Below are 27,242 nucleotides of genomic sequence, written 5' to 3'. Positions count from 1 at the left end.
CATTACACACTGTACTATCATGTAGTCATCAAAAAATGTGTACTATCATGTAAGGACATAAGCCTTCTGCGCAGCAATGAGGACAATCCTCAGTTTACGGACCCAGTCCGCATAACTGCTACTATCATCTTTCAACTAAACTTTCTCTAGGAACATATCAAAAACAATAGAGCTACAACGCAAGCTACAACATAATGTGCAAAGACCTTTTGACTATGTTCATGATAATTGAGTTTAGCTAATCATATTACTAATAACTCCCACTCAAAATAGACATCTGATACGTCCATTTTACATCATGCTTTCATGTTGATATTTATTGCTTTCTGGGCTGTTATATTACTTGTGGTACCATATTTATCCCTTTTCTCTCTTATTTTGCAAGGTTTATTTGAAGAGGGAGAATTCAGGCAGTTGGAATTCTGGACTGGAAAAGGAGCAAATCCTAGTCCACTATTCTACACATCTCCAAATGCCCTGAAAATTTACGTGGATTTTTCTGGAATATATTAAAAATACTTGGCGAAAGAACTACCAGAGGGGGCCACCAGGGCCCCACAAGCCCCCACTCTGCCACCACCCCCCTGGTGGCGGTGGGCAAGCTTGTGGGCTGCCTGAAGGCCCACTAGCCCCCTCTTTTTCTATATGAAGCGTCCTGGTCTGGAAAAAATAAATAGGGAGATTTTTCGTGGTTTCGCCGCCGCCACGAGGCGGAACTTGAGCATATCCAATCTAGAGCTCCGGCAGGACGATCCTGCCGGGGAAACTTCCCTCCCGGAGGGGGAAATCGTCACCATCGTCATCACCAACACTCCTCTCGTCGGAGGGGAGGCATCTTCATCAACATCTTCATCAGCACCATCTCCTCTCCAATCCCTAGTTCATCTCTTGTAACCAATCTTCGTCTCGCGACTCCGATTGGTGCTCGTAAGGTTGCTAGTAGTGTTGATTACTCTTTGTAGTTGATGCTAGTTGGATTATTTGGTGGAAGAGTTTATGTTCAGATCCTTGATGCTATTCATTACACCTCTGGGCATGATTATGATTATGTCTTGTGAGTAGTTACTTTTGTTCCTGAGGACATGGGATAAGTCATGTCAATAATAGTCATGTGAATTTGATATTCGTTCGGTATTTTGATATGATGTATGTTGTCTTTTTCTCTAGTGGTGTTGTGTGAACGTCGACTACATAACAGTTCACCATATTTGGGACTAGAAGAAGGCATTGGGAAGTAGTAAGTAGATGATGGGTTGCTGGAGTGACAGAAGCTTAAACCCCAGTCTATGCGTTGCTTCCTGAGGGCTGATTTGGATCCACTAGTTTAATGCTATGGTTAGACTTTGTCTTAATTCTTATTTTGTAGTTGTGGATTCTTGCGAGAGAGGTTAATCATAAGTGGGATGCTTGTCCAAGTAAGGGCAGTACCCAAGCGTCGGTCCACCCACATATCAAACCATCAAAGTAACGAACGCGAATCATATGAACATGATGAAACTAGCATGACAGAAATTCCCGTGTGTCCTCGGGAGCGTTTTTCCTCCTATAAGACTTTGTTTACGCTTGTCCCTTGCTACAAAAGGGATTGGGCCACTTGCTGGACTGTTGCTACTGCTTGTTACTTGTTACTCTTTGCTTGCTACGTTTCACCTCGCTACACAATCACTTGTTACCGATACTTTCAGTGCTTGCAGTTATTACCTTGCTGAAATCCGTTTATCAGAGCCTTCTGCTCCTCGTTGGGTTCGACACTCTTACTTATCGAAAGGACTACGATTGATCCCCTATACTTGTGGGTCATCAAGACTCTTTTCTGGCGCCGTTGCCGGGGAGTGAAGCGCCTTTGGTGAGTGGAAATTGGTAAGGAAACATTTATATACTGTTCTAAAATTTATTGTCACTTGTCACTATGGAAACTCTTCCTTTGAGGAGTTTGTTCGGGGTATCTTCACCATGAACGGAAGTACGAGGAGTTACTCCTCAACCTGAGGTACCTACTGAAAATATCTTTTATGAAATTCCGTTGGGTATGCTTGAGAAACTGCTGGCTAATCCTTTTACAGGAGATGGATCTTCACATCCAGACTTTCATCTAATCTATGTAGATGAAGTTTGTGGTTTATTTAAGCTTGCAGGTTTGCCCGAGGATGAGGTAAAGAAGAAAGTCTTTCCTTTATCTTTGAAGGATAAGGCGTTGACATGGTATAGGCTATGTGATGATGTTGGATCATGGGGCTACAATCGGTTGAAATTGGAATTTCACCAAAAGTTCTATCCTATGCATTTAGTACATCGTGATCGGAACTTTATTTATAACTTTTGGCCTCGTGACAGGGAAAGCATAGCTCAAGCTTGGGGGAGGCTTAAATCAATGCTATATTCATGCCCCAATCATGAGCTCTCGAGAGAAATCATCACTCAAAACTTTTATGCTCGGCTTTCTCATGAAGATCGTACCATGCTTGACTCTTCTTGTGCCGGTTCTTTTATGAAGAATTTATTGGAGAGAATCAAACGCAACTCTGAAGATTTGGGAGCTGGAGCAAGGTAAGGAGTCAGGTATGAATTTCCAATTTGATTGCGTTAAATCTTTTGTTGAGACAAACACTTCTAGAGATTTTAGCGCTAAGTATGGACTTGACTCTGAGATAGTAGCTTCTCTATGTGAATCTTTTGCTGATCATGTTGATCTTCCCAAAGAGAAGTGGTTTAAATATCATCCTCCTGTAGAAAGCAACATAGCCAAAACCAATCTAGTTGAGGAGAAAATCATAGCTTTTAGTGATCCTGTTGTTCCTTGTGCTTACACTGAGAAACCACCATACCCTACTAGGATAAAGGATTATTCTAAAGCTCCAACTGTGATACATAGGGGTTACATTAGACCACTTGCACCCCCTGAGGAGATTAGAGTTGAACCTAGTGTTTCTATTATCAAAGATCTCTTAGCCGAAGACATAGATGGGCATGTTATCAAATTCTGTGAGGATTCCGCTAGAGTTGCTAAACCTCATGCAAAAGACAAACACGGACCTGTAGTTGTCCTGCCCATTGTTTCTGTTAAGATAGGAGATCACTGTTACCATGGTTTATGTGATATGGGAGCTAGTGTTAGTGAAATACCCCATTCTCTATATGATGAAATCAAAGATGAGATTGCACCTGCTGAGTTAGAACCCATTGATGTCACTATTACGCTAGCCAATAGAGACACTATCTGCCCTCTGGGAATTGTGAGAGACGTAGAAGTCCTGTGTGGTAAGACAAAGTATCCTACTGATTTCCTCGTCCTTGGTACTGCACAAGATAGCCTTTGTCCCATCATATTTGGTAGACCCTTTCTCAACACTGTCAATGCTCACACTGATTGCATTAAGAAGACCGTCACATTAAGTTTCGAGGGTGTGTCTCATGAATTTAACTTCTCCAAGTTTGGAAGACAACCCCATGAAAGAGAGTCGTCTGGTAGAGATGAAATCATTGCTCTTGCCTCTATTGTCGTACCTCCTACGAATCCTTTAGAGCAATATCTGCTTGAGCATGAAAATGATATGCATATGGAGGAGAGAGAGGAGATAGATAGAATTGTCTTAGAACAACATCCTATTCTCAAGAATAATCTGCCTGTTGAACTGCTTGGGGATGCTCCCCCACCAAAGGGTGATCCTGTGTTTGAGCTTAAACAGTTGCCTCATACTCTTAAGTATGCCTATCTTGATGAGAAGGAGATATATCCTGTCATTATTAGTGCTCTCCTCTCAGAGCACGAAGAGAAGAAGTTACTAAAAACTCTGAGGAAGCACCGCGCTGCTATTAGATATACTCTTGATGATCTTAAGGGTATTAGTCCTACTCTATGTCAGCACAAGATTAAAACCGATCCTGACTTTAAACCAGTTGCTGATCATCAAAGGAGATTAAATCCTAAGATGAAAGAGGTCGTTAGAAAAGAAATATTAAAGCTTCTGGAAGCAGGAATCATTTATCCTGTTGCTCATAGTGATTGGGTAAGTCCAGTACATTGCGTACCTAAGAAGGGAGGTATCACCATCGTTCCTAATGATAAGGATGAACTAATCCCACAAAGGATTATTAACGGCTATAGAATGGTGATAGACTTCCGGAAACTGAACAAGGCAACCAGGAAAGATCATTATCCATTGCCGTTCATCGACCAAATGCTAGAAAGGCTATCAAAGCACACACACTTCTGCTTTCTAGACGGTTATTCAGGTTTCTCGCAAATACCTGTTGCACAATCTTATCAAGAGAAAACCACTTTCACCTGCCCTTTCGGTACCTTTGCCTATAGACATATGCCTTTTGGCTTATGTAATGCACCTGCCACCTTCCAAAGATGTATGATGGCTATATTCTCTAACTTTTGTGAAAAGATTGTCGAGGTTTTCATGGATGACTTCTCCGTTTACGGGTCTTCCTTTGATGATTGCCTGAGCAACCTTCATCGAGTCTTACAAAGATGCGAAGAAACCAACCTCGTCTTGAATTGGGAGAAGTGCCACTTTATGGTTAATGAAGGTATCGTATTAGGACACAAAATCTCTAAAAGAGGCATTGAAGTTGATAAGGCTAAGGTTGATGCAATTGAGAAAATGCCTTGCCCCACAGATATCAGAGGTATACAAAGTTTCCTAGGTCATGCTGGTTTCTATAGAAGGTTCATTAAAGACTTCTCTAAGATTTCTAGGCCTCTTACCAACTTCTTGCAGAAGGATGTTCCTTTTGTTTTTGATGACGATTGTGAGGAAGCCTTCGAAATACTTAAGAAGGCTTTGATAACCGCACCTATTGTTCAACCACCTGACTCGAACTTGCCCTTTGAAATCATGTGTGACGCTAGTGATTATGTTGTTGGTGCTGTTCTAGGACAAAGAGTTGACAAGAAGTTGAATGTCATTCACTACGCTAGAAAAACTCTAGACAGTGCCCAAAGAAACTATGCCACTACGGAGAAGGAATTTTTAGCAGTCGTGTTTGCATGTGAAAAGTTCAGATCTTACATAGTTGACTCCAAAGTCACTATTCACTCTGATCATGCTGCTATTAAGTACCTTATGCAGAAGAAGGACGCTAAGCCTAGGCTGATCAGATGGGTTCTCCTGCTACAGGAATTTGATCTGCACGTCGTTGACCGAAAGGGTGGTGATAACCCTGTAGCAGATAACTTGTCTAGTCTAGAGAAAGTCCTTGATGACCCACTACCTATTGATGACAGCTTATTAAGTGTCATCCACACTTCACTTAGTGCACCGTGGTATGCCGATTATGCAAACTATATCGTAGCCAAATACATACCACCCAGTTTCACCTATCAACAAAAGAAGAAATTCTTCTTTGAGTTGAGACACTACTTTTGGGATGATCCTCACCTTTATAAGGAAGGAGTAGATGGTGTTATTAGACGTTGTGTGCCTGAACATGAACAGGGACAGATCCTGCAGAAGTGTCATTCCGAAGCCTACGGAGGACACCATGCTGGAGATAGAACTGCCCATAAGGTATTGCAATCAGGTTTCTATTGGCCCACTCTCTTCAAGGATGCTCGTAAGTTTGTCTTGTCTTGTGACGAATGCTAAAGGATAGGGAACATCAGTAAGCGTCAGGAAATGCCTATGAACTATTCACTTGTCATTGAACCATTTGATGTCTAGGGCTTTGATTATATGGGACCCTTCCCGAGTTCCAATGGGTACACTCACATCTTAGTTGTTGTGGATTACGTTACTAAGTGGGTAGAAGTTATCCCCACTAAAAATGCCGATCACCACACCTCTATTAAGATGCTTAAGGAAGTCATATTCCCAAGATTTGGAGTCCCTAGATACTTGATGACTGATGGTGGTTCACACTTCATTCATGGTGTTTTCTGCAAGATGCTAGCTAAGTATGATGTCAACCATAGAGTTGCATCTCCTTATCACCCTTAGTCTAGTGGTCAAGTGGAGTTGAGTAATAGGGAGATCAAGTTGATCCTACAAAAGACCGTCAATAGATCTCGAAAGAACTGGTCTAACAAACTTGACGATGCACTATGGGCTTATAGGACTGCTTATAAGAATCCCATGGGCATGTCACCGTATAAAATGGTTTACGGTAAGGCATGTCATTTACCTCTTGAGCTGGAACACAAAGCTTATTGGGCAATCAAAGAGCTCAACTTTGATTTAAAACTTGCCAGTGAGAAGCGGTTGTTTGATATCAGCTCGTTAGATGAATGGAGAGCCCAGACATATGAGAATGCCAGGTTATTCAAGGAAAAGGTTAAGAGATGGCACGACAAACGAATACAGAAACGAGAGTTCAATGTAGGTGATTATGTCTTGCTATACAATTCTCGTTTGATATTCTTTGCAGGAAAGCTTCTCTCTAAATGGGAAGGTCCCTATGTTGTCGAGGAAGTATATCGTTCCGGTGCCATCAAAATCAATAACACGGAAGGAAATTTTCCTAGAGTGGTAAATGGGCAAAGAATCAACCATTACATCTCTGTTACTCCCATAAATGTTGAGACCAATGTCATCAATGTCATAACTCGAGAGGAGTACATAAGGGATGTTTATCAGCCTGTTTCAGACCTTGAAAACGAAGATGTATATGTTTCGGCAAGAAATTGGACTCCGATAATTTTCCAATAGGAAATTTCTTCCGTTTTGGAATTTTTGGAAAATTAGAAAAATAAAAAGCAGTCCGGAGAGCAAACGAGGCAGCCACAAGGGCCCACTGCGCCACCACCCCCTCGTGGCGATGGGCAAGCTTGTGGGCACCTCGTGTGCCTCCCGGACTCTATTTTCTTGCGGAGGACTCCTTCTGGCCCAGAAAAATCAATTTATAGTCGCCCGAAGGTTTTAATCTCCGTATCGCGTAGTTTTCCTCTGTTTTTGTTTCGAGCTTGTTTCTGTCGCAGATCTAGATCGTCATGACTTCCCCAAACGCTCCTAAGGACAAGATCTTCGAGAAGGTCATAAATCCCTACCTCACGGAAGTGCTGAAGCACCCTCAATCTATCAAGATGAGCGAGGGGATGCTGCACATCCGTGATGTTGAGGGGCCTAAGAAGACCGGAAGCGTGGAGACGAGGCTCAAAGCAATGGAGCAACAAGTCTTCAAGTGCCAAGGGATGGTGGAGCGTGGACTCAACACCAACCACACGATGATCACGGAGTTCACGAGCAATCACAAGATGGATTCCATTGATATTGGGAAACACCTCTCCAGGCTCTATGATAGGGTTGATCAACTTCAGGGCCACATCTATGACCTGCAGAATCAAAACTGTGAGTATGAGTACAAATTTAAATCCATAAGGTTGGCTGCAGATTTGAGGATTCCGACGACTCGTTCATCCTGCCATGATGGAGCACCTATGCCTTGGAAGATGGAGGATCAGACTACTCCAACAACACCACCATCAGCACCAAAGGAAGACAACTAAGCATTGGTATGGGCAATCCCCTTGGCTTCTGCCAAGCTTGGGGGAGTTGCCCTGGTATCGTATCACCTTTATATCTTTTGCTTTTACCTTTGTTTTACTTCTTTCCTTTTCAATTTTTTATTTCTTCTTTTAGAGGAATAAGTCTTTATTTTTCAGTTTGAGTCTTTTGCTTTTGTCTCTCCCCCATTGTATTCAAGCTTACGAGCTACTCCCTCCGTCCCAAAATTATTGTCTTAACTTTGTTTAGAAATGGATGTATCTAAATACTAAAACATGACTAGATACATTCATATCTAAACAAATCTAAGACAAGAATTTTGGGATAGAGGGAGTATATAATAAAGAGTGTCATAGTCAAGGGCTTTGCTTTGTGCCATGATCAAAAGTATGAAAAGAACGATAGCATGAAAGATCATGAGACGATCCTATGGAAAGTGATAACTTCACTTATGACACGTATGATGATTGAAACTTGTTGAGAATAAGTCAACATAGACCTCAGTCATTGCTGCAATTAATAAGAAGTCATAAGGAAAGAAAGGTTCACATATAAATATATCATCTTAGACACTTTTTGCAATTGTGAGCACTCACCAAACTATTACATGCCTAGGAGTAGATGTTGGACAAGGAAGACAACATAATGAATTGTGTTTGCTTGGTTCCAAACAATGTTATATGATTAGAGATCCCTTAGCATGTGACCATTGCTTCCACCTCATATTAGCAAAAACTCCCGCACCAAGTAGAGATACTACTTGTGCATCCATAAACCTCCAACCCAGTTTTGCCATGAGAGTCCACCGTACCTACCTATGGATTGAATAAGATCCTTCAAGTAAGTTGTCATCGGTGCAAGCAATAAAAATTGCTCTCTAATATGTATGATCTATTAGTGTGTGGAAAATAAGCTTTGTACGAACCTGTGATGAGGAAGACATAAAAGCGACAGTCTGCATAATAAAGTTCTTTGTCACAGGAGGCAATATAGAGTGACGTTCCTCCGCACTAAGAGGACACGCATTCAAACCTCAAAAGCGCATGACAACCTCTGCTTCCCTCTGCAAAGGGCCTATCTTGTACCTTTACTTTTTGCCCTTGTAAGAGTCATGGTGATCCTCACCAATTCCCTTTTTTTTTCCTTTGTCTTGGCTACCGTCACATGCTTGGGAAAGATCTATATTCATATATCAACTTGGAGTTGAGTACTTATGCTTTATTGTTGTTGACTTTACCCTTGAGGTAAACTGTTGGGAGGCAAAACTATAAGCCCCTATCTTCCTCTGTGTCCAGCTGAAACTTTGACACCATGAGTACCACGTGAGTTATAACAATTGTGGAAAACAAAAGAGATGATTGAGTATGTGGGGTTGCCTTACAAGCTCTCATTTGACTCTTTTCTATGTTGTGATAAATTCCAATTGCTTCAATGACTATGGACTATTGTTGGTTAATTCTCGGTAAGGTTTTTGCTTCATGCTTTGCTTTGTGAAGGAATTGTTACTTTCCCATAAGAATCTTTATGATGTATTGTTGTTCTATGTGTGATCATGATGCCCTCATGTCCGTATTATATTTTATCGACACCTTCGTCCCCAACACATGTGGACATGTTTATGGAACGTGGTTTTCGCTTGAGGACAAGCGAGGTCTAAGCTTGGGGGAGTTGATACGTCCATTTTGCATCATGCTTTCATGTTGATATTTATTGCTTTGGGGGCTGTTATATTACTTGTGGTACCATATTTATGCCTTTTCTCTCTTATTTTGCAAGGTTTATTTGAAGAGGGAGAATTCACGCAGCTGGAATTCTAGACTAGAAAAGGAGCAAATCGTAGTCCACTATTCTGCACATCTCCAAATGCCCTGAAAATTTACGTGGATTTTTTCTGGAATATATTAAAAATACTGGGAGAAAGAACTACCGGAGGGGGGCCACCAGGGCCCCACAAGCCCCCACTCCGCCACCACCCCCCTGGTGGCGGTGGGCAAGCTTGTGGGCTGCCTGAAGGCCCACTAGCCCCCCTCTTTTGCTATATGAAGCGTCCTGGTCTGGAAAAAAAATCAATAGGGAGCTTTTTCGTGGTTTCGCCACCGCCATGAGGCAGAACTTGAGCAGATCCAATCTAGAGCTCCGATAGGACGATCATGCCGGGGAAACTTCCCTCCCGGAGGGGGAAATCGTCGCCATCGTCATCACCAACACTCCTCTCGTCAGAGGGGAGGCATCTTCATCAACATCTTCATCAGCACCATCTCCTCTCCAATCCCTAGTTCATCTCTTGTAACCAATCTTCGTCTCGCGACTCCGATTGGTACTTGTAAGGTTGCTAGTAGTGTTGATTACTCTTTGTAGTTGATGCTAGTTGGATTATTTGGTGGAAGAGTTTATGTTTAGATCCTTGATGCTATTCATTACACCTCTGGTCATGATTATGATTATGTCTTGTGAGTAGTTACTTTTGTTCCTGAGGACATGGGATAAGTCATGTCAATAATAGTCATCTGAATTTGATATTCGTTCGGTATTTTGATATGATGTATGTTGTCTTTCCCTCTAGTGGTGTTATGTGAACGTTGACTACATAACACTTCACCATATTTGGGCCTAGAGGAAGGCATTGGGAAGTAGTAAGTAGATGATGGGTTGCTGGAGTGATAGAAGCTTAAACCCCAGTCTATGCGTTGCTTCGTGAGGGGCTGATTTGGATCCACTAGTTTAATGATATGGTTAGACTTTGTCTTAATTCTTCTTTTGTAGTTGCAGATGCTTGCGAGAGAGGTTAATCATAAGTGGGATGCTTGTCCAAGTAAGGGCAGTACTCAAGCGCCGGTCCACCCACATATCAAACCATCAAAGTAACGAACACGAATCATATGAACATGATGAAACTACCATGGCAGAAATTCCCGTGTTTCCTCGGGAGCGTTTTTCCTCCAATAAGACTTTGTTCAGGCTTGTCCCTTGCTAAAAAAGGGATTGGGCCACTTGTTGTACCATTGCTACTACTTGTTACTTGTTACTCTTTGCTTTCTACGTTTCACCTTGCTACACAATCACTTGTTACGGCTACTTTCAGTGCTTGCAGTTATTACCTTGCTGAAATCCGTTTATCAGAGCCTTCTGCTCCTCGTTGGGTTCGACACTCTTACTTATCGAAAGGACTACGATTGATCCCCTATACTTGTGGGTCATCAACATCCCTCTAGTCATTCGAGTGGCGCATGATCCAAATCCACTAACTCAAGTCTGATCATCACGTGAGTTGAGTATAGTTTCAGTGGTGAACATCTCCATGTTGATCATATCAACTATATGATTCATGCTCGACCTTTCGGTCTCTTATGTTTCGAGTCCATGTCTGTACATGCTAGGCTCGTCAAGTTTAACCCGAGTGTTACGCGTGTGCAACTGTTTTGCACTCGTTGTATGTGAACGTCGCGTCTATCACACCCGATCATCACGTGGTGTCTCGAAACGACGAACTATCGCAACGATGGACAGTCGGGGAGAACACAATTTTATCTTGAAATTTTAGTGAGGGGTCACCTTATAATGCTACCGTCGTTCTAATCAAAATAAGGTGCATAAAAGTATTAACATCACATGCAAATCATAAGTGACAAGATATGGCCATGATCTTATGCTTCTTGATCTCCATCACCAAAGCACCGGCATGATCTTCATCGTCACCGGCGCCACACCATGATCTCCATCATTGTGCCGCCATCAAGGTTGTCGTGCTATCTATGCTATTACTACTAAAGCTACTACCTAGCAATATAGTAAACGCATCTGCAAGCACAAACGTTAGTTTAAAGACAACCCTATGGCTCCTGCCGGTTGCCATAGCATCGACGTGCAAGTCGATATTTAACTATTACAACATGATCATCTCATACATACAATATATCATGTCATGTCTTTGGCCATATCACATTACATGCATACCCTGCAAAAACAAGTTAGACGTCCTCTAATTTGTTGTTGCATGTTTTACGTGGCTGCTATGGGTATCTAGTATGATCGCATCTTACTTACGCAAAGCCACAACGGTGATATGAAATTTTCTATTTAACTTCTCCAAGGCCCGCCTCGGTCAAATCCGATTCAACTAAATTTGAAGAAACAAACACCCTCTAGTCATCTTTATGCAACAAGTTGCATGTTAGTCGATGAAACCGGTCTCTCGTAAGCGTACAAGTAAGGTTGGTCTGGGCCACTTCAATCCAACAATACTGCCAAATCGAGAAAAGACTAAGGAGGGCAGCAAATCGAACATCAACGCCCACAAACTCTTTTGTGTTCTACTCGAGATGTCATCTACGCATGAACCTGGCTCTGATACCACTGTTGGGGAACGTCGCATGGGAAACAAAAAATTTACTACTCACACGAAGAACTATCATGGTGATGATCATCTACGAGAGGGAGATCGGATCCACATACCCTTGTAGATCGCTAAGCGGAAGCGTTAATAAATGCGGTTGATGTAGTGGTACGTCTTCACAATCCGTCCCACGATCCGTCCCGATCAAGTGCTGAACGGACGACACCTCCGCGTTCCGCACACGTATAGCTCGATGACGATCTCCTCCTTCTTGATCCAGCAATAGAGACGGGTATGTAGATGAGTTCCCCGGCAGCGTGGCGGTGTGCCGGTGGTGGTGGTGATCTAATCCTGCACGGCTTCGACTAAGCATCGCAGAAATCAGATCTAGAGGAAGAATTACAAAGTAGAGGTTTAGGGTTGCACGTGGCAAAAGTTGTGTCTCAAAAACCCTAAACCCTCTAGTATATATAGGAGGAGGGAGGGGCTAGCCTTGAGGCTCAAGGAGAGCCTCTTGGGTTCGGCCGAAGTGTAGGAGGGAGGAGTCCTTCTCCAATCCCACTTGGATTAGGACTCCTTCCTAAATTGCCCATCTCTTTTGTATTTTCCACCTTTTTCCTCATGGGCTTTCCTTGGATGACTTGCCAGCCCATTAAGCCTTATTGCGCATCCGATAAACCTATGTGGACCCCTTGGGGCGTGGTAGGCCCACCCAGTGGGCCCCAGGAACCCATTCGTCACTCCTGCTACACTGCCGGCAATGCCCGAAAACCTTCCGAAATCCAAATACCAACTTCCTATATATCAATCTTCGTTTCCGGACCATTCCGAAACTCCTCGTGACGTTCGGGATCTCATTCGGGACTCCGAACAAAACTTCGGTCACCAACACATATAACTCAACTATACCGAAACGTCACCAAACCTTAAGTGTGTAGATCCTTCGGTTTTGAGAACTATGGAGACATGACCTGAGCCACTCTCCGGTCAATAACCAATAGCGGGACCTGAATGTCCATATTGGCTCCCACATATTCTATGAAGATCTCTATCGGTTGAACCTCTATGCCAAGGATTCAGTTAATCCCGTATGATGTTCCCTTTTTCCTTCGGTATGTTACTTGCCCGAGATTCGATCGTCGGTATCTCTATACCTAGTTCAATCTCGTTACCGGCAAGTCTCTTTACTCGTTCTGTAATACAAGATCCCGTAACTAAATCCTTAGTCACATTGCTTGCAAGGCTTGTTGTGATGTTGTATTACCGAGTGGGCCCCGAGATACCTCTCCGTCACACGGAGTGACAAATCCCAGTCTTGATCCATTCCAACCCAACAGACACCTTTGTAGATACCTGTAGAGCACCTTTATAGTCACCCAGTCACGTCGCGACATTTCATAACACACAAGGTATTCCTCCGGTGTCCGGGTGTTACATGATATCATGGTCATAGGAACAGATACATTGACATGCAGAAAACAGTAGCAATAAACTTATACGATCATATGCTACGTTTATAGTTTGGGTCATGTCCATCACATCATTATCCTAATGATGTGATCCCGTTATCAAGTGACAACGCTTGTCTATGGCCAGGAAACCTTGACCATCTTTGACCAACGAGCTAGTCAACTTGAGGCTCACTAGATACAATGTGTTGTCTATGTATCCACACATGTATTTGAGTTTTCAATCAATACAATTCTAGCATGGATAATAAATGATTATGATGAACAAGGAAATATAATAATAACCAATTTATTATTGCCTTTAGGGCATATTTCCAACAAGTATAGCCCCAGTCCTGCATCGGTGTCGAGCCCCTTATGGTTGTCGAGGTGCCCCGTGGCGTGCTTGGACAATGTTCCCCGTTATAGAAATTATGCACTTTGGCCTTGCATCTCGAGGCGCAAGTAAGGATGGTGCACTACAACCAAGAAACCTGATATTGATCGATATCCTAGGGTCACATCATATGCTATTAGGTGTCGACGACATCAAACAAAAATTTTATGCCTGAAAGTTACTACCTCTAACAAGTGAGAGATACATCTTTAGGTGTCGATGCATCTTTATTAATTTAACCTCCAAAATCAATATGAAATGCCTAAAGGCTAATAGATTACATACAAAAGTGAGAGATACAAAGTAGTTCTCACATTCTTCCTCTAACGAGAATACATGTGCCCTGACAAAAATAAACAAGAATAGATGTGTATTCACCATTAATAACTAGTCAAACAATATGTAACCTGATATTGCCCGATGTCCTAGGGTCACATCATATGCTATTAGGTGTCGACGATATCAAACAAAAAATTTATGCCTGAAAGTTACTACCTAAACTAAAAGTTATGGGTATCGGGATGTTTCCAATAGTTGTTGCTTGCACACCATGCCCTATAGCGCCTGCAAATGTTCGAACCGACGCATTTGAGTTTTTTTTCCAACTGACGCATTTGAGTTTTTTTCCTGTCCGAGAGCGTTGTCCGCGAAGCGTCTGCTCGCTCCCTCTCCGTGGCCAATGTCGTCTCAGAGCAACGCGATCAGACTGGGCGACGGGATAACTTCCTAATGCATTGAAATCGGCTGCTCATGGGAGAAGACGTGGTGGCCAAGAAACCACCACTCAGGGCATGCCTCCATTAAAACAACCGCTTTGCCTGGCCGATGTCTGCTATAAACACGATCGCACACTGAACAAAGAGCACCACCTCCACTTCTCCTTCGTCCACGACCACCGAAACACCTCCGCTTGCCTTTCTCTCATTTCGTGACATCCTCGTCACGAAATAATAGGTACCCGTTGGAGCATCGTCACGACATAATAAGAGGATGATTGATGACTAAGGGCCTGTTCGGAGGCCCTCCGGCTCCGCAACCCAACTCCCGGAGTTGATGGAGCAGTAGCTAAAAATCGTGGAACGGGGGAAAGGATGCTTCCTAGATCCTCAGATTTCAGAGAGCCGGAGGATTACTGAACAGCTCCTAAATGATGTATTGACTAATTTAACCTCCAAAACCTACATCAACCATTTAGTCTTCTCATACATCGATTATTTAGGCATGTACCGATGCATCTTTATTAATTTTACCTCCAAAATCAATATGAAATGCCTAAAGGCTAATAGATTACATACAAAAGTGAGAGATACAAAGTAGTTCTCACATTCTTCCTCTAACAAGAATACATGTGCCCTCGCAAAAAAAACAAGAATACAAGTGTATTCACCATTAATAACTAGTCAAATAATATGTAAGCTCATATGTGCGTGCGGCATGCAGCTGAAATATGCATTCTAAGCCATGAGACCGACCGCCAGTAGGGCGACCAGGCCAAATCCTGCTGCGGCCCCGACGGAGGTTGCGGTAGAGGAGGGCGGCGGCGGGTTGTTCGCGCGGGGACCTGCGGCCGGCATGGGCGACGATGGCGAGGAGGAACTCGGCACCACTTCGATGATGACCTTCATGCTCGCGGCGGTGGTGGGGCTGCAGTGGTTAGGGACGCCGCAGATGAAGTACCGGGTGCCGGTGGTGTTGAGGGTGATGACGTCATTGCCGGAGGTTAAGGTGTTGATGGCGTTGGCGGCGCTGCAGGAGTCGTAGCCGGCCTTGCTGACCTCGACCACGTCGTGCGTCGGGGTCGAGTACTTGAAGACGATTTCATCATTTGGATGGAACTTCTTGTTGGACACCCATTTGCTGTAGTCGGTGCCGAGGGCCCACGAACCGCCGGGCTCGCCGACGCCGTAGGTCGCCGCCGACGCGGTGCCTAGTAAGAGTGCAGAGATCGCGGCCACGGCAAGGAGGGCGATCTTCATGGCAGCCATTGATTGCGGTTGGAACTGGAAGGAGGAATGCAAAGCAGAGGAGGTAGAAGGCTGATGCTTAGCGGGGGTTGGGGTTGCTGCTGTGTTTGTGCTGCCGTGCGCTTTATATATAACCAAGCGCCTATCGAGATGGGTTGGCGGAATGGCATTTGGATATTGGATTTTGCGGTTGAATAGTCATGTGGGTTTGAACAAAAGCCAGTACTACAACTACTACTAGCGCGTAATTGGTCATACACGGCCGGGCTTGGGTTGGTGGCCTGCTGAGTGCTAACCTTTTCATAGTTTGTTCTGCCTCATGCTGAAGCACCTTTGACTTTCTAGCTCGTGTAGCCGCGCAATGGAATGCAGTTCGTACTTTCGTCCACCGGCTGGATCTTCAGTTATTTTTTTCCTTTTTTTTTCTTATTTCTCCTGGTCCTCGGACCCTCATCACCTTATGTTTTCCCGCTGCTTTCTGCTAATGCAAATGAAATAGCCAGCACATGCTGGTCCTTTTGAAAAAAACCTGGATCTCCTAGTTCGGGGCGAAGGTTTCGTCCTTGGAAGACAAACGTATTATCTCCTGCGTAGGAAATTTAGGAGGAGGTTTGCAGATAAGGGCATCTTCAACGTCGCCCCGAAAAATTTCTTCTACAACCGTATACAGACGGGAGCGCCAATCCGCGGATATGGATGCAGGATCCGGCTATCTAACGTTGCCCGCATGCTTTCGGCTTCCCGAACTTTTTAAAAATTTGTACGTTCAAATACTCGTATACATAGAGTATACACGTTTAAATAGCCGCATGCAACAATATTTCAAAATTTAAAAAGTTTAAATTTGTTGTCCCTTTTAACCCCTCACAGATGCAAATCAGATCTTTCTTTAGTTGTTCGATGCTGAATTTGTTGATGCATTTGAATAAAGGACGTCACTACGTAGCGGCGTCGCACGAGCGCCTTTCCGTGCGGCGGTTTTCTTTCATGCAGGCAAACTAATACATCAGCATGACGTCAGCAAAGATTCCTGTATTGTTGAATTTTAAAAATGTTTTATCTCTTAAACTATAAATCCAATTGACGATCCGCTTACACTGTTAGCTTCCTCGCAACGAGATCTTTGAATCTAGATCCCATATTGATATGTTTCAATAACTTCTTTTTTCATCGATAGCTCTCAGATTATTATTATTTAGTTGTGAGATTATGAGCCATTTAATAGCCACATTTAATTAACTTAGTTGTCAGGAAAAGCTACGTTCGAGTTGTCATTTTCTAATTGTACCAGAGTTACCATTTTTAATTCATACAGCTTGCCAAAAAAAAATTTACATCAAATTATTGGAACCAGTTTTTGTTGAAAATATGCCCTAGAGGCAATGATAAAATAGTTATTACTCCTGTTTCAAGATAATCGTTTATTATCCATGCTATAATTGTATTGAATAAAAGCATAGATACATGTGTGGATATATAGACAAAACAATGTCCCTAGCAAGCCTCTAGTTGGCTAGCCAGTTGATCAAGGATGGTTAAGGTTTTCTCACCATATGCAAGTGTTGTCACTCGATAACTGGATCACATCATTAGGAGAATCATGTGATGGACTAGACCCAAACTAAAGAACGTAGCATGTGATCGTGTCATTTTGTTGCTATTGTTTTCTGCGTGTCAAGTGTTCATTCCTATGACCATGTGATCATGTAACTCACTGACACCAGAGGAATACCTTGTGTGTATCAAACGTCACAACGTTACCGGGTGACTATAAAGGTGCTCTACAAATATCTCCGAAGGTGTCCGTTGAGTTAGCATGGATCAAGACTGGGATTTGTCACTCCGTGTGAGGGAGAGGTATCTCGGGGCCCACTCGGTAATACAACATCACAAACAAGCCTTGCAAGCAATGTGACTCAAGTGTAAATCACGGGATCTTGTATTACGGAACGAGTAAAGAGACTTGCCTGTAACGAGATTGAAGTAGGTATAGGGATACCGACGATCAAATCTCGGGCAAGTAACATACCGAAGGACAAAGGGAATGATATACGGGATTATATGAATCCTTGGCACAGAGGTTCAACCAACAAGATCTTCGTAGAATATGTAGGATCCAATATGGACATCCAGGTCCCGCTATTGCATATTGACCGAGGAGTGTCTCGGGTCGTGTCTACATAGTTTTCGAACCCGCAGGGTCTGCACACTTAAGGTTCGATGATGTTTTAGTATAGTTGAGTTATATGTGTTGGTGACCGAAGGTTGTTCAGAGTCCCAGATGAGATCATGGAAGTCACGAGGGTTTCCGGAATGGTCCGGAAACAAAGATTGATATATAGGATGGTTTTATTTGGTCACTGGAAAGTTTTCGGGCATTACGAGCAGTGTACCGGGAGTAACGAATGGGTTCCGGGTATTCACCGAGAGGGGCCCACCCACCCGGGAGTGAGCCCAGTAACCCTAGGGTGGCGCACTAGCCCTTAGTGGGCTGGTGAGGCTAGCCCAAGAGGGCTATGGCACCACAAGTGAAAAAACCAAAGGAAAAGAAAAAACAAGGAAAGAGGGAGGTGGGAAGGAAGGAGTGGACTCGTGCCACCAAACCGAATTGGGGTGGGAGTCCACCTCCTCCCAATCGGTCGGCGCCCTTGGGGCTCCCTTAGCCCCAAGGCTAGCCCCTCCCCTTCTCCTATATATGTTGGTGGTTTTAGGGCTTTTGAGATACAACTATGCCACGTGCAACTCAAACCTATACCACGTAGTTCTTCCTCTAGATCGGATTTCTGCGGAGCTCGAGCGGAGCCCTACAAGAGTAGATCATCACCACCACCGGCGTGCCATCACGCTATCGGAGAAGTCATCTACTTCTCCATCTCTCTTGCTGGATCAAGAAGGCCAATATCGTCATCGAGTTGTACGTGTGCTAAACGCGGAGGTGCCGTCCGTTCGGTGCTAGATCAGAACGGATCATGGGACGAATCGTGGGACGACGGTGATTTGAATCACAAAGTTGTACCACTACATCAACCGCGTTTCTTAACGCTTCCCGCTTAGCGATCTACAAGGGTATGTGGATCTAATCTCCCTATCGTAGATGAACACCACCATGATAGGTCTTCGTGTGCCTAAGAAATTTTTTGTTTCCCATGCAAAGTTATCCAACAGTGGCATCATGAGCTAGGTTCATGCATAGATGTTATCTCGAGTAGAACACAAAAGGTTTTGTGGGCGTTTATGTTCGATATGCTGCCCTCCTTAGTATTTTCTCGATTCGACGGTATTGTTGGATTGAAGCGGCCCAGACCGACATTACTCGTACGCTTACGAGAGACTGATTTCATCGACCAACAAGCATCTCGTTGCATAAAGATGACTGGCGGGTGCTTGTTTCTTCAACTTTAGTTGAATTGGATTTGACCGAGGCGGTCCTTGGAGAGAGGTTAAATAGAAATTTTCACATATCCGTTGTGGTTTTCGCGTAAATAAGATGCGATCATACTAGATACCCATAGCAACCACGTAAAACATGCAACAACAAATTAGAGGACGTCTAACTTGTTTTTGCAGGGTATGCTTGTGATATGATGTGGCCAAAGACATGATGTGATATATTGGATGTATGAGATGATCATGTTGTAATAGTTAATATCGACTTGCACGTCGATGCTACGGCAACCGGCAGGAGCCATAGGGTTGTCTTTAAACTAACGTTTGTCTTTGAAGTTGCATTTACTATATTGCTAGGTTGTAGCTTTAGTAGTAATATCATAGATAGCAAGACAACCTCGACGGCGGCACGATGATGGAGATCATGATGATGGGGATCATGGTGTGGCGCCGGTGACAAGAAGATCATGCCGGTGCTTTGGTGATGGAGATCAAGAAGCACAAGATCATGGCCATATCATGTCACATATGAATTGCATGTGATGTTAATCCCTTTATGCACCTTATATTGCTTAGAACGGCGGTAGCATTATAAGGTGATCCCTCACTAAAATTTCAAGATGAAATTGTGTTCTCCCCGACTGTGCACCGTTGCGACATTTCGTCATTTTGGGACACCACGTGATGATCGGGTGTTATAGACTCAACGTCACATACAACAGGTGCAAAACAGATGCACACGCAGAACACTCGGGTTAAACTTGACGAGCCTAGCATGTGCAGACATGGCCTCGGAACACAAGAGACCGAAAGGTCGAGCATGAATCGTATAGTTGATATGATTAGCATAGAGATGTTTACTACTGAAACTATATTCAACTCACGTGATGATCGGACTTGAGTTAGTGAATTTGGATCATGCACCACCCAAATGACTAGAGGGATGTATTTTTTGAGTGGGAGTTTATTAGTAATTTGATTAGTTAAACTCTAATTGTCTTGAACATATTCTAAGTCAACTTTGCAATATTTTATGTTGTAGATCAATGGCTCATGCAGTAGCAACCCCGAATTTCAATATGTTCCTAGAGAAAGCTAAGTTGAAAGATGATGAAAGCAACTTTGTAGACTGGGCACGTAACCTTAGGCTCATCCTACAAGCCGGGAAAAAGAATTATGTCATTGATGCTGCGCTAGGAGATGAAACACCCGCTATGTTTGACCAAGATGTTTTGAACGCTTGGCAATCGCATAAGGAGGACTACTCAGTAGTTCAATGTGCAGTCTTGTATGGCTTGGAACCGGGACTTCAACGTTGCTTTGAGCGTCATGTAGCATATGAGATGTTCCAGGAGTTGAAGTATATATTTCAGAAGAACACCCAGATCATGAGGTATGAGACCTCCGATAAATTCTATGCTTGCAAGATGGAGGAGAATTCGTCTGTTAGTGAACATGTGCTCAAAATGTCTGGTTACTCAAACCTTCTGGCTGAGCTGGGGATTGAACTCCCGCAAGAGGCTATCACTGATAGAACTCTTCAATCACTGCCACCTAGCTACAAGAGCTTTGTGTTGAACTATAACATGCAAGGGATGAACAAGTCACCCGGCGAGTTATTCGCGATGCTGAAAGTCGCAGAGTCAGAACTCCGGAAAGAGCATCAAGTGTTGATGGTCAATAAGACCACTGGTTTCAAGAGAAACGGCAAAGACAAGAAGGGTAACTCCAAGAAGAGCGCCAAAACTGTTGTCAATCCGACGAAGAAACCCAAGGCTGGACCTAAGCCGGAAACAGAGTGTTACTATTGAAGGGGATGGGTCACTGGAAGCGCAACTGCCCCAAGTATTTGGCTGATAAGAAGGCGGCCAAAGAAAAATCAAGCATATGTGATATACATGTTATTGATGTGTACTTAACCAACTCTTGTAGTAGTGCCTGGGTATTTGATACCGGTTCTGTTGCTCATATTTGCAACTCGAAGCAGGAACTGCGGAATAAACGAAGGCTAGCAAAGGATGAAGTGACGATGCGCGTGGGAAATGGTTCCAAGGTTGATGCAATCACCGTCGGCACAGTCTCACTTTAGTTAACATCAGGATTAGTTATGAACTTAAATAATTGTTATTTAGTGCATGCGTTAAGCATGAACATTATATATGGATCTTGTTTATTGCGAGACAGTTACTCATCTAAATCAGAGAATAATGGTTGTTCTATTTCTATGAGTAATATGTTTTATGGTCATGCACCCAATGTGAGAGGATTGTTCATATTGAATCTTGATTGTGATGATACACATATACAAAACATTGGGACCAAAAGATGTAGAGTTAACAATGATAGCGCCACGCTTTTGTGGCACTGCCGCTTAGGTCATATTGGTGTAAAGCGCATGAAGAGACTCCATTCCGATGGACTTTTGGAGTCACTTGATTTTGAATCACTTGACACGTGCGAACCATGCCTCATGGACAAGATGACTAAAACTCCGTTCTCCGAAACAATGGAGCGTGCAAGTGACTTGTTGGAGATCATACATACCGATGTGTGCGGTCCGATGAGTGTGGAGGAATGCGGCGGATATCATTATTTTCCCACCTTCACTCACGATTTGAGTTGGTATGGATATATCTACTTGATGAAACACAAGTATGAAACGTTTGAGAAGTTCAAGCAATTTCAGAGTGAAGTTGAAAATCATCGTAACAAGAAGATCAAGTTCCTACGTTCTGATCGTGGGGGAAAGTATCTGAGTTTCGAGTTTGGTGCTCACTTTAGACAATGTGGAATAGTTTCACAGTTGACACCGCGTGGAACACCACAGCGTAATGGTGTGTCCGAACATCGTAATCGTACTTTGTTAGATATGGTGCGATCTATGATGTCTATTATCGATTTGCCGTTATCGTTTTGGGGCTATGAATTAGAGACAACTGCATTCACTTTAAATAGGGCACCATCAAAATCCGTTGAGACGACACCATACGAGCTGTGGTATGGCAAGAGGCCAAAGTTGTCGTTTCTTAAAGTTTGGGGATGTGATGCTTACGTCAAAAAGCTTCAGCCTGAAAAGCTGGAACCCAAAGTGGAAAAGTGTGTCTTCATAGGTTACCCAAAGTAGACAGTTGGGTACACCTTCTATCTCAGATCCGAGGGCAAAGTGTTTGTTGTCGAGAACAGAGCTTTTCTTGAGAAGGAGTTTCTCTCGAAAGAATTGAGTGGGAGGAATATAGAACTTGACGAGGTTGTAGAACCTCTACTCCCTCTAGATGGTGGCGCAGGGTAGGGGGAAACCTGTGTCGAAGTGACGCCGGTTGAGGAGGAAGTTAATAATGATGATCATGAAACTTCGGATCAAGTTCCTATCGGACCTCGCAGGTCGACAAGATCACGTACTGCTCATGAGTGGTACAATAATCCTGTCTTATCAATCATGTTGTTAGACAACAATGAACCTGTGAATTATGAAGATGCAATGGTGGGCCCGGATTCCAACAAATGGCTGGAGGCCATGAAATCCGAGATAGGATCTATGTATGAAAACAAAGTGTGGACTTTGGAAGTATTACCTCAAGGCCGCAAGGCTATTCAGAACAAATGGATCTTTAAGAAGAAGACGGACGAGGACGGTAATGTGACCGTTTATAAAGCTCGACTTATGGCAAAGGGTTTTTCACAAGTTCAATGAGTTGACTACGATGAGACGTTCTCACCGGTAGCGATGCTTATGTCCGTCCGAATCATGTTAGCAATAGTTGCATTTTTTGATTATGAAATCTGGCAGATGGATGTCAAAACGGCGTTGCTGAACGGTTTTCTTAAGGAAGAGCTGTATATGATGCAACCTGAAGGTTTTGTCGATCCAAAGAATGCTAACAAAGTGTGCAAGCTCCAGCGATCCATTTATGGACTGGTGCAATCATCTCGGAGTTGGAATAAGCGTTTTGATGAAGTGATCAAAGCGTTTGGGTTTATACAAGTTATTGGAGAATCTTGTATTTACAAGAAAGTGAGTGGGAGCTCTATGGCGTTTCTAATATTATATGTGGATGACATATTGCTGATTGGAAACAATGTGGAGTTTTTAGAGAGCGTAAAAGATTATTTGAACAAGTGTTTCTCTATGAAGGACCTAGGAGAAGTTGCTTACATTCTAGGCATTCAGATCTATAGGGATAGATCGAGCCGCCTGATAGGACTTTCACAAAGCACATACCTTGATAAAGTTTTGAAGAAGTTCAAAATGGATCAGTCCAAGAAGGTGTTCTTGCCAGTATTACAAGGTATAAAATTGAGTAAGACTCAGTGTCTAGTAACTGCAGAAGATAGAGAAAAGATGAGTACCGTCCCCTATGCTTCAACCATAGGGTCTATCATGTATGCAATGATGTGCACTAGACCGGATGTCAGCCTCGCCATAAGTATGGCATGCAGGATTCAAAGTAATCTAGGAGTGGATCACTGGACGGCGGTCAGGAATATTCTGAAGTACCTGAAAAGGACTAAGAAAATGTTTCTCGTTTATGGAGGTGACGAAGAGCTCGTCGTAAAGGGTTATGTCGACGCAAGCTTTGACACTGATCCGGATGACTCTAAGTCACAAACCAGATACGTATTTATTCTTAACGGGGGTGCGGTAAGCTGGTGCAGTTCCAAGCAAAGCATCATAGCAGATTCTACATGTGAAGCGGAGTACATGGCTCGCTCGAAGGCAGCTATAGAGGGTGTCTGGATGAAGCAGTTCATGACGGATCTTAGAGTTGTGCCGAGCGCAGTAAATCCAATAACTTTGTTCTGTGACAACACTGGTGCCATTGCTTGAGCAAAGGAACCAAGGTTTCACAAGAAGACCAGACACATCAAACGACGCTTCAACCTCATCCGTGACTATGTCGAAGGAGAGGACGTAAATATTTGCAAAGTGCACACGGATCTGAATGTAGCAGAACCGCTGACTAAACCTCTTCCATGAGCGAAGCATGATCAACACCAGAACTGTATGGGTGTTAGATTCATTCCAATGTAAATCGCATAGCAATGTGAGACTAGATTATTGACTCTAGTGCAAGTGGGAGACTGTTGGAAATATGCCTTAGAGGCAATGATAAAATAGTTATTATTATATTTCCTGTTTGAAGATAATTATTTATTATCCATGCTATAATTGTATTGAATGAAAGCATAGATACATGTGTGGATACATAGACAAATCAATGTCCCTAGCAAGCCTCTAGTTCGCTAGCCAGTTCATCAAGGATGGTTAAGGTTTTCTGACCATATGCAAGTGTTGTCACTTGATAAATGGATCACATCATTTTGAGAATCATGTGATGGACTAGACCCAAACTAAAGAACATAACATGTGATCGTGTCATTTTGTTGCTATTGTTTTCTGCGTGTCAAGTGTTCCTTCCTATGACCATGACATCATGTAACTCACTGACACCAGGGGAATATCTTGTGTGTATCAAACGTCACAACGTTACTTTGTGGCTATAAAGGTGCTCTACAGATATCTCCGAAGGTATCAATTGAGTTAGCATGGATCAAGACTGGGATTTGTCACCCCGTGTGACAGAGAGGTATCTCGGGGCCCACTTGGTAATACAACATCAAAAACAAGCCTTGCAAGCAATGTGACTCAAGTGTAAGTCACGGGATCTTGTATTACGAAACGAGTAAAGAGACTTGCCGGTAATGAGATTGAAATAGGTATAGGGATACCGACGATCAAATCTCGGGCAAGTAACATACTCAAGAACAAAGGGAATGATATACGGGATTATATGAATCCTTGGCACAGAGGTTCAACCGATAAGATCTTCGAAGAATATGTAGGATCTAATATGGATATCCAGGTCCGGCTATTGGATATTGACCGAGGAGTGTCTAGGGTCATGTCTACATAGTTCTCAAACCCGCAGGGTCTGCACACTTAATGTTCGATGATGTTTTAGTATAGTTGAGTTATATGTGTTTGTGACCGAAGGTTGTTCGGAGTCCTAGATGATATCACGGATGTCACAAGGGTTTTTTGAATGGTACAGAAATGAAGATTGATATATAGGATGGTTTCATTTGTTCACTGGAAAGTTTTCGGGCATTACCAGCAGTGTACCGGGAGTGACGAATGGGTTCCAGGTATTCGTCAGGAAGGGCCCACCCACCCAGGAGTGAGCCCTGTAACCCTAGGGTGGCGCACCAGCCCTTAGTGGGCTGGTGAGGCTAGCCCAAGAGGGCTATGGCGGCACAAGTGAAAAAACCAAAGGAAAAGAAAAAAATAAGGAAAGAGCGAGGTGGGAAGGAAGGAGTGGACTCCTTCCCCCAAACCGAATTGGGCTGGGAGTACACCTCCTCCCAATCCGGTGACCTTCGGCTCCCTTGAGCCCCAAGGCTAGCCCCTCCCCTCCTCCTATATATATTGGTGGTTTTAGGGCTTTTGAGAGAGAACTTTGCCACGTGCAACTCAAACCTATACCACGTAGTTCTTCCTCTAGATTGGATTTCTGCGGCACTCGGGCGGAGCCCTGCAGGAGTAGATCATCACCACCACTGGCGTGCCGTCATGCTGCCAGAGAAATCATCTACTTCTTCGTCTCTCTTGCCGGATCAAGAAGGCCGAGATCGTCATCAAGATGTACATGTGCTGAACGTAGAGGTGCCGTCTGTTCGGCGCTAGATCGCAACGGATCGTGGGACGACGGTGATTTGAATCATGAAGCTATACCACTACATCAACTGCGTTTCTTAATGCTTCCCGCTTAGCGATCTACAAGGGTATGTGGATCCAATCTCCCTCTCGTAGATGAACATCACCATGATAGGTCTTCGTGTGCGTAGGAAATTTTTTGTTTCCCAGGCAACGTTCTCCAACAGTTTTCACATTATGAGCCTTGGCCAGACTAAAGATAACTTAGTTGTCAACTATTTTTACATTTTAGTTGTCCAATGATTAGTTGTGTCGAGTTTCCATCTTTAATTCATGTAGCTTGCGAGAAAAAAATTACAGACTAGTACTTGTCATTTGTATTGTGCCGAGTTGTCATTTTATTCATATAGCTGCCCGAAATATTACATAAAATTATCACAATTATATATTGTACTTGCTTATTTTGTTATTTATGTATTTAAAAAATGCACACGTAGTCATATTAAAAATACCTAGCAACCAGGTTTAAACCTTTGTAATCCTATATTATAGGCTAGGACCGTGTGGCTATTGCAAAGAAAAAAGAAGAACATCAAATTTTATGCAAAGAGAATAGAACTAGCACGTGCATGCCACACACACGTGCAAAGTGCAGCGCACTGTAGCAGGCTATAGGCAGGTAGCGTATTGTGTACCATTTCTCTAGCGAGCCTGTTTAGAATATAATACAACTCAGATGGTGCTACTTGTCAAACTACAGCGCCAGAAATTGGCACGTTGACGGAGACATGGTTTGCGTTGGTTTTTCCCTTGAAGAGGAAAGGGTGATGCAGCACAGGAGCAGTAAGTATTTCCCTCAGTTTGAGAACCAAGGTATCAATCCAGTAGGAGAATCACGTCAAGTCCAGAGTACCTACGCAAACACAAAAGAGCTTGCACCCAACGCTATAAAGGGGTTGTCAATCCCTTCAAGATTGATTGCAAAGTGAGATCTCAAGGCGGAAAGTGCAACAAAGTAAAAGAGTAAGGCTGAAAATATGGTGTGAAGTTGACCCCGGGGCCATAGTGTTCACTAGAGGCTTCTCTCAAAATAGCAAATATTACGGTGGGTGAACAAATTACTGTCGAGCAATTGATAGAACCGCGCAAAGTCATGACGATATCTAAGGCAATGATCATACATATAGGCATCATGTCCGAGACAAGTAGACCGATACTTTCTGCATCTACTACTATTACTCCACACATCGACCGCTATCCATCATGCATCTAGTGTATTGAGCTCATGACGAACAGAGTAATGCCTTAAGCAAGATGACATGATGTAGAGGGATAAACTCAAACCAATGATGAAAACCCCATCTTTTTACCATGGATGGCAACAACACAATGCATGCCTCGCTACCCCTTCTGTCACTGGGTGAGGTCACCGCACGGTATGAACCAAAACCAAGCACTTCTCCCATTGCAAGAACCATAGATCAAGTTGGCCAAACAAAACCCACAACTCGAAGAGAATTACAAGGATATGAAATCATGCATATAATAGATCAGAAGAAACTCAAATAAGATTCATAGATAATCTGATCATAAATCCACAATTCATCGGA

General features: G+C 43.3%; 1 protein-coding gene across 1 annotated transcript; it reads right to left on the bottom strand.

Moving 5' to 3' along the window:
- Positions 1-14,889: 14,889 nt before the first annotated feature.
- On the bottom strand, positions 14,890-15,681 carry LOC123446985 (mavicyanin-like). The gene has a single exon (XM_045123535.1). The coding sequence runs from the start codon at positions 15,612-15,614 to the stop codon at positions 15,084-15,086; it is 531 nt and encodes a 176-aa protein (XP_044979470.1). The 5' UTR covers positions 15,615-15,681; the 3' UTR covers positions 14,890-15,083.
- Positions 15,682-27,242: the final 11,561 nt, after the last annotated feature.

The sequence above is a fragment of the Hordeum vulgare genome, chromosome 4H (assembly GCF_904849725.1).
Source record: "Hordeum vulgare subsp. vulgare chromosome 4H, MorexV3_pseudomolecules_assembly, whole genome shotgun sequence".
Classification (NCBI taxonomy): domain Eukaryota; kingdom Viridiplantae; phylum Streptophyta; class Magnoliopsida; order Poales; family Poaceae; genus Hordeum; species Hordeum vulgare.
The sequence above is the reverse complement of the archived record's forward strand: the minus strand, read 5'-3'. Positions and strand labels throughout refer to the sequence as shown.

Bases quoted from the DNA above. Each gene is read 5' to 3' on its own strand.
- LOC123446985 (XM_045123535.1), bottom strand. From the start codon at position 15,614: ATGGCTGCCATGAAGATCGCCCTCCTTGCCGTGGCCGCGATCTCTGCA.